The 8,928-nt window shown below is 37.6% G+C and overlaps 1 protein-coding gene across 2 annotated transcripts in view; it reads left to right on the top strand.

The window, feature by feature from the left end:
- The window catches only part of Taf15 (TATA-box binding protein associated factor 15), a 31,004-nt gene continuing 22,076 nt past the window's right edge, over window positions 1–8,928 (top strand). Inside the window, exons 1-2 of one of the 2 annotated variants that reach the window (XM_078042428.1) lie at window positions 1–151; window positions 8,289–8,328. In XM_078042428.1, coding sequence (XP_077898554.1) covers window positions 145–151; window positions 8,289–8,328 — 47 coding nt within the window. In that variant the 5' untranslated portion in view covers window positions 1–144. The remainder of the gene's footprint in view (window positions 152–8,288; window positions 8,329–8,928) is intronic. The other variant, XM_005321493.4, reaches the window with a different exon arrangement.

The following is an 8,928-nucleotide window of genomic DNA, read 5'->3' as shown; positions in this document are numbered from 1 at the left end:
TGTCCGCTGATTGGCTGTCGGGGCCCCGCAGTCGGCCTCAGCCCGCCGCGCCGCGCTCGGAACAGCTCCGGCCGCCGCGCCGCCTGGCTCTTGTATTCCTTGTTCTCGGCGGGCTCTGGGGGCTCCGCGCCGCGGCCGTTAGTCATGTCGGGTAGGTGACTGCTTCAGCGAACAGCGGCAGCGGCGAGAAGGGACCTGGCGGGGTTGGGCTGTCTTCCCGCCTACCGGAGAGCCCCGTGTGAAAGCCTCTGGCCTGAGGGAGGTTCGGGTGGGGGGGCGGACGCGGCGCCGCCATGTTGGACTGGAGGCACGCACGCTCCCAACGCTCCCAGGCTCCAAATCTCGGCGGGAGCGCTTCGGGGGCCGGTCTTTTCGCCTTGTCCTTGGAACCTGAGGAGACTTTCGACTCCCCGGGGAGGGTGTGTATGAGTCGGGGGCGAAGGCCGTCTACGCCACCGTAGGGGCGGGTGGGGGGATCCGAGATCCGAGCATCAGCCTGAGAACCGGTGCTTCTGGTTCTCCGCTCCGCCTCAGATCTTTCAGCGAGGCCTCGGGCCAGTCATCTCGCCACCTCGTTCCTCAATTTCCCCATCCGCGAAGTGGAGCTGGGCCTTCCTGACTCACCCATTCATCAGGTGGGGGCCTTCACGCTCTGGGAGCCCTTTCAAAGTACATTGCCTTACACGAAGTCGTACCTAATGTCATTCCCTGTACAGTAACCACCCGCATTCAAGCTGGGGATGTTTGCATATAATTCAGTTTCCTTTTCACTTTCCTCTGTCGTTCTTCCCCCTCCAGTTGTTTGTTCTGGAAGAGCTTGAGGATGAGCCTTGTCTATTATTGATAAGCTCCTGTGCGTAACTAGAGAGCAAAGGAAAGGCAGTTTCTTCCACCAAGTAGTTAGACTTGACAGTAGCTGTCTGTTTTGTGGAAGAGAAAAAGAGGCTTTGGTTACTTTCGGACCTCCAGTTGAGATCTTGCTAGACCAGAATAAAAAGTCTGAACCTGGAGGTCCTCTTGACTTAGCAGTTCGAGCAGATCACAGATGGCCCTCTGCTGTTGGACTACATCACAGGCCACAGAGACCCAGGTATCCACTTGATACATGACATCGTGAGAATTAGATATCACTTTGTGTGAAAACATTTTCTGAAGCCATATGGTTGGGGCAGCCTGTTATATTTTGATTATGAGCCAACCTGTTAGAATTTAGAGAACAGCTGCCCCAATCTGGAATCTAGTCTTGTAGAAGAATGGAAAGATGTGCAAATTAGTAAGAAAGAGTGGACAGGAGACTGATGTACTTTCCTTAGATCAATGTTGATCTTAAGGAGCCAGAATATTGATTTTTTTAAAAATAGAATCTACCCACCTGCTGGAAGAGGCAGTAGTTTCATTAAATTTACCCCTTGCCTTCAATTCGTTTAATTATTCCAAGAGGAATGATTTTTTATTTCAGAGTAGACATTTGTGCATCTTTTACCAGATAAATAATTTGTCATGTAGTCTGGTAAAGCTCGAGTGAAGTGCATACAAGTATTTCCTCAGGAGTTGTGTAGCTTATCAATGTTTGAAAATATTAAAATTTTGCTCTTATGGATAAGTTGATCAAGTTTAAATGAATAGTGTTCATTAACATTTTTGTCTGTTTTTATTTTTAATGTTATTATTGATGTAAAAATGGTTTATTTTTATGAGACTGGATAGTTTTAATGGAAAATTAAAATTCAGGGGTTTGCATTGTAAAACTCTGGCTTTTCTTTTTATCATATTAGTGTAGGAGCTGATTAATGCCGGTCTTCAGATTACCAAAACCCCATGTGTTTGTCACTTAGTAATTTTTTAAATGCTGAGATTGGCCTTTTAATTGTTCAAAGCATTACTTAATATGCGTTCTTTTCTAATTTAACATTCAGTTAAAGCTAGAATCTTTAAGCTTTTTTTTTTTTCTAAAGAGAGAGTGAGAGAGGAGAGAGAGAGAATTTTTAATATTTATTTTTTAGTTCTCGGCGGACACAACATCTTTGTTGGTATGTGGTGCTGAGGATCGAACCCGGGCCGCATGCATGCCACGCGAGCGCGCTACCGCTTGAGCCACATCCCCAGCCCATCTTTAAGCTTTATTTAGCCTTGTTATACTATTTCTACATTTTGTAATATGTATAAAATACTTTTGTCTCTGTATAAAATAGTGCTTTTGACTTGTTCTTTGATGGGTGTTCAAATTAATAAACTTAATATTAAACTCCCGTAAGCAACTAATAACATTAATTTTATGTCCATAAACATCCCAGACTACACTTGTAAATTTAATCTATAAAATTAACTGTCACTCCAGATACCTGACAGGATAGACTTATAACCTAGTGAAAAATTTTTTTTAACTTTTTATTTTTTATGGTGGAACTCAGAGGTACTTAACCACTGAGCCATATTCTCAGCCCTTTTACATATATTTTATTTAGAGACAGGGGTCTTACTGAGCTGTTAAGTGCCTCACTAAGTTGCTGAGGCTGATTTTGAACTTGAAATCATTCTGCCTCAGCCTCCTGAGTTGCTGGGATTATAGGCGTGGGCCACTAAGCCTGGCATAAACCTAGTAAAATATAAGCAGTTTAGTAATAAATGAAAATTGGAAACATTTTTAAGTCATAATCTGACATTCAAATACAAAGGTGAGTTTTGAGCTAAATCACAAGTATAATATCAATTATGCATTAAAAAAAATGAGTCAGGGTTCTTCTTATTCTGGCAGTATGGTGAATATCTTGAAAATCTACAACTCCCTCCCAAAAAAGGCAAAAAGCTAGGAAAAGAAGGGGCAAACCCTGTTGCCAAAAATGAAGCTACCACCTTGATAAGATAAACATAGAACTAACTTGGTAGTTATCCTGGAGAGGAGCATGTGGATGTTATTGAAATCTCATTGGGTTTTATTGTCCAAGTAACTATGGAAGGACAGGAGATGAAACCTTGAGAATGTTTCATCAGGTAGTGAGAACGGAAACCCTTAAATAAATCCTATGCTTACAGATTATATATTTGAAGGACAATATCTTCAGTAAAGAATGAACTAGAAAAATACTTCCTGCTAGCATAAGAGATAAAAAGGAAGCTTGCACACTGAGTAAAATGCGTTGCTTGACAATTTGTAACATAAGGCCTGCTCTTCACACAATTTGAGTATTCATTTAGGTTTCAGGAAACCTTAAGACAAATTAACTTAAAAATTACGTTTTTGCTGATAAAATCAGTGGTGTTTCTGGTAAAAAACAAATGAATAAAACTTTTCTGAAGGAAATTTCACAGCTTTTTTGGATTCACAAGGAATCCAAAAAAAGTGTCAAAAAAAAAATCAGTTCACAGTTTAAAAAAAAAATTGTAGAACATGAGGGAAAAATTTTCCAAAATGAGAATTATGTGACAGAACTCATGATAATGTGAAACTATTATATGTTTTAAGGTTATTAAAAACCTAAAAGAGTAAAAGGCTACATAAATTTGAAAAAGAGCCACTTATTTCTGGAGTTGAAAAAAGTGGATAAGTTTAATATAAGACCTAGGCAAAGAAATAATTACAAATATGATTAATGTGATCTGCCTTCCAAATAGTAAATGTGGATGGTAGATCTAATCTTCCAGAATTCAGCTTGGATAAAAAGGTGAAAATGGAAGATAAGAAACATGGGAAAAAGGTTGGGAAGTTCTGTTATATCTAATAATGAGATTGATAATAAAAAAGTGGAAGAATCAGTAGTTTAAAAGGTGAGACTTGGGGCTGGGGATGTGGCTCAAGCGGTAGTGCGCTCGCCTGGCATGCGTGCAGCCCGGGTTCGATCCTCAGTACCACATACCAACAAAGATGTTGTGTCCGCCAACTAAAAATAAATAAATATTAAAAGGTGAGACTTTTCCAAAGTAGATGAACATTTTTAATTGAGCACTAGTCTTAAATATGAGGCAAAAATATGTTGATGTCTATATAAGTTAATGTGAGAGTGTAAATTATGAATTGCAAATAACAAACCTACCAGAGAAAATAGGGAACGGTTGTAAGATTGATAATAGTTTTCTTAAAATTTTAAAGGGATAGAAAATAATGAACTAATCCTCAGTGTTCAGAGGGAAAATAGCCTTTGACCTTGAATTTTCTACTTAAATAAACTATCTTATATGTGGTCATGGATGTCTGTAATCCTAGTAACCCAGGAAACTGAGGCAGGAGGATTGCAAGTTCAAGGCCAGCCTCAGCAATTTAGTGAGGCCCTAAGCAACTTAGCTGGACCCTGTCTCAAAAAATGAGAAGGGCTGAGATGTATATAGCTTAGTGATAATATGTCCTTGCGTTCAATCCCCAGCACAACACCCCCCCCCAAAAAAAAACTTTTTCATACAGATATGTACCTCAGATTACAAATACCACTTTGAGTCCTCTATTGAAAGAACTAATAATGTGAAATCCAGGGTTGGGGATGTAGTTCAGTGGTAGAGCACTTGGTTGTGTGAGACCCTGTGTTTGATCCCCGCACTGCAAAACAACAACAAAAATATATATAAAATCTAGAAGGTCAGAATGGAGTGTAAAAATCAATGTTGAAGAAAAAAAGCACAGTAAATAAGAAATACTGACATACATAACATTGAACATTAAGATGATTAAAAATGAAATGAAAGCAAAACAATAGGTAGAAGTTGTGATTGGCATTAGGGTATAAAGGTCTGTATTTCAATGGAGGTTGAAGATAATTTTGAACTTTTTCAGGAAAATGTTATTTAAATGAGTATACTCATGAAAAAAATGGTAATATAACACGAATATAACTTCTAAAGCAGTAGGAAAAAGGAGTAAAGAAAATAGGAAAGGAGTTAAAAGGAAAAGAAAAACTATTATGTAAAAGCTCTAAATTAAAAGGGTAGGAATAAATAAAAATCTAATAGAAAAATATAAAACACCAGTTAATAGACAAAGGTTCACATGAGAAAAAATGGCTTAGTGATATGCTGTTCAGAAATGATACACAACAAAAACAAAACAAATGTTGAAAGAAGATGGAAAAAGACCAGGCAAACACTACCCTAAAAGTGTCTTTGTGTGACGTTGAAAGAAAATTCATGGAAGATATGTATGTAGTATCACATGCCTAACAATAGACCCTCAAAAGGAAAAAAAAAATGACATGTCTATGGTATGAGAAATTGACAAGTCAGGAAGATTTAAAACTTGAAGGTAAGGCAAGCATTAAGAATACTACCAAGCATTAATAAAATCTAAGTGGTACAACTACTAAACAATTTTTTTCTTTTCTTGCCATATAAATTGACCCATTTATTATAGGCTGGAGATTGTCTTAAATGGTAGATTCTGATATTTCTTTCAGTCTTCTGATAGAATTAACTGTGAGGGAAGAAGTAGAGGTATAGGCCCAGGCATTACAGTGCCAGATCCCCATATCCTGTCCCTTCATTTTTCTTTTGCCACATAAGAAACGTGTATTTGGTGTGCTGGCTGACTTCAGTTTTCATTTTTCGGAGGGAGAAACCATCATGGTTCCCATATTAATGACCATGCTGACCTTCTTGGTGACTAACCATGTTGCTGTGACAGGACTGAGCCCAAAGAGACAGCAAACATGATTTTGTAGATATATAATTCACCCAAAATTTAGAAACTTTATAATTCTTTTTAAGCACATAAGGGACATGTGTGGGTGCAGGGGGAGAACCCAGTAAGTTCTATTATACCAAAAATGATAAAGTACCGTTTTTGGGTTTAATAAAATATTAAGGAAAAAAAAAGAGAAAACCCTATACACTGGAAATTTTAAAAGCATATCTAAATAATTCATGAGCCCTTATACAAAAGATGTTAGTATTTCAGAGGGTTGAAGGGACTGGGTAAAGGTTAAGGACCTTAATACTTACTAGATTTGAGGTAGGGTCACATGATGATATAGGTGCTATGTACTTCTGTAGTTTTTCCTGAACCAAAAGGAAATACATTGGGATCTTGTACTCCTTTCTGTCTCTGGGAGAATCCGTATCTATGTCTTGGGTTACAGTTTAATCTGAAGCTTTATGCCTCTCCAAGTGTCTTTTAAGTTTTGCTCAGTTTTTCCCTCCATAATCCTTTTTACCCTCCAATTTATATGAAGCTAATTTCCTTTGCCATTGGATAGATGCTTCTAATCTCTTCGTGGTTCAGTAGATTTTATATCTTTTTTCCTGTTTTTCTTTGGTCATTACTAACTTTTAGTCAGTAGTTATTATGGGCATAGCAGTAATATACAGTGGGTTTTTGGTTTTTTTTTTAGTTTTAAGTAGTTTTATGCCCTTCATATTCATAAAATAGTTTGTGTTAAGATTATATTTACTATTAAAATTAAGGATCTTAAAAAATCTTAAGTCAGATTGGAGATCTTTATTGCAGACAAGTGTCAAATTTGTTGTCACACATATGTACAGCCAGTGTCTATGTTTCATATAGTAGCTTTATATATATAAATTGGATGAATTTAATTTTGGGTGAGTTTCATAACTATTGAACAACATTTTTTGTTTAAGATTGAGTGAAGTTGGGCTTAATGGTCAGCAGTTTGAGACAGTAATTTTGCAGTTACAAGAGTCTCATAAAAATTTGATCCTATTCATTATAAATAAACGAACCCATACATTTGACTTGATTAGAAGCTAAAAGGTTTGTTTTGTTTTTTGGTACTGGATATTGAACTTAGGGGCCACTGAGCCAGGGTCTTATTTGCGACAAGGTCTTCCTAAGTTACTTAGGGCCTTTCTTAGTTGCTGAGGCTGGCTTTGAACTTGTAATCCTTCTGCCTCAGCCTCCCAAGTCACTGGGACTATAGGCATGCGCCACTGGGCCTCAGCTCTTCAATAATTTTTGATGTGTTAGACACTTTGAAATATTGAGAAAAGCAGCTGGGCGCGGTAGGCACATGCCTGTAATTCCAGCAGCTCAGGAGGCTGAGACAGGAGGATCACATATTCAAAAGCCAGCCTCAGCAAAAAAGCGAGATGCTAAACACTCAGTGAGACCCTGACTCTAAATAAAAATATACAATAGGGCTGGGGATGTGGTTCAGTGGTCGGGTACTCTGAGTTCAATCCCTGGTACCCCCCCCAAAAAAAAGAAAAAAAAACTTACAGTTCAACTTTTTCTTTTTTTTTTTTTGGCATGTTAATTCATGCTGTCCTTGGTAATTTTTATTGCTATAATTGAGGCTAGAAATAGGTATTGTTTAGTATACTAGTTGGCTGAGTCCTTGAAAGCATGGTAAAATTGGAGTTAAATTAACTGAGCAATTTTTAGCGAATTTGGAAACTCTTATTGGTGCTGACAATCACAGCAGTCCAGTATAGAGAATCGTGTATATGTTGGGGTGGTAAGGATATGTTAGTAAATGTAACCCTGGCATACCTTTCCCCTTTTGGGGGGGAACATGATTAGTTTTAGCAGGTGTCTTTTCATATATAAATATAAAATATGGCTTGAGCTTTGGGTGTTTGGTTTTGTTTTGTTACTGAGGGTTGTACCCAGGGGTACTTTGCCACCTAATACATCCCAGGTCCCCTTATTTTATTATTATTATTTTTAACCTTGGATAGACTCAAATTTTGTTTTTAGGAATTGCTGGTTGCAACACACTACATAGACCCCATGACCTTTGGTGAGTTGAAACCTGCAATTTGAAAACTGCTCTATACCGCAAAGTCCCAGCACTGGGATTAGGGTTCTTTTGTCAGTGCGTTTCCTGGACTTTGGCCCAGGCCTGCCCCACAGCAGACACTTGGAAATGTTTGAGTGTTAAGTTCCATTGTGGTAACCCTCATCCCCTGCTCCATGGTGACTTGGGCAGGGTGATCCCTGGCCCTTTTAAAGGATCTTGCTAAATTGCCTAGGTTGGCCTTGGTTTGGGATCTTCCTGGTTTAGCCTCCTGAGTTGTTGGGATTATAAGCATTGGGATTATAGATATGCACCACCAGCCTGGCTTTTTTAAAGAATGCGTTTTAATTGTTTATTTCACGTTTGTTCATTTGGTTCTTGTGACCATCAGCACACATGTGTAGAGCAGTTGTTTTCAAAGATGTAGTTATGTTAAAAAACAAACACTGTTTGTATAGATTTCTTCTTGTACGGTATTTAATTTGTAGTTTTTGTTTCTGCAGTAAATTTTGACATTTTCTTACCGCGCTTCATCCATATGGGCTAACGTCAGTCTAAGGGTTGAAAACAATTTCAAGTGAGATTTAAAATTGTTTTTATGTATTTTAGATTCTGGAAGTTACGGTCAATCTGGGGGTGAACAGCAAAGGTAAAGTATACATACACTTTAATATCATGAAAGGCTACAACTGAGAAAAATAAGATGAATTTTGTCAAGCTTTTCTTTTGAGACTTGGTATTTGGATGTCTGAATAGATTTAAATATTAGCTTGTTATGGGAAAGAGTTGCCCTATGTAAATATCTGGGAAACATTCCATTTTTTAAATGGCTGTTTGTAACAATAAATATAGATTTCTCCTGGAGATTAAAACAAATCTCCTGGATATTGTAAAGATTGTTTTCTTTAGAAAATTTCTTAGAAGAAATAATTATGAAGGGGATTTAAGCAGTTGAACTATTAATAGGTTCTTAGAAAAAGCTTTTCATTTTTTGACAGTATTTAGTGTGCTAATGTCCTTATAAAGCAGATTTTCTTGAAGCACTATAATAGAAATGTTTAACATTTTTAGAGTCCTTCCAAGTCCACAATAAAAAGAAAGTTTATGTGAATGTGTATATTCTACTTTTGTTTACCAGAGTGTAACCTTTAGCTTATACTATAAACAGTTTTCAGCCCAATGTGAGATATTCAGAATAGCATGTCAGATATCTTCTGTCATCAGATTTTAAGCTTCCTAAAAGCAAAAC

The sequence above is a fragment of the Ictidomys tridecemlineatus genome, chromosome 3, assembly GCF_052094955.1.
Source record: "Ictidomys tridecemlineatus isolate mIctTri1 chromosome 3, mIctTri1.hap1, whole genome shotgun sequence".
Taxonomy (NCBI): domain Eukaryota; kingdom Metazoa; phylum Chordata; class Mammalia; order Rodentia; family Sciuridae; genus Ictidomys; species Ictidomys tridecemlineatus.
This window is presented reverse-complemented; position numbering and strand designations above follow the sequence as displayed.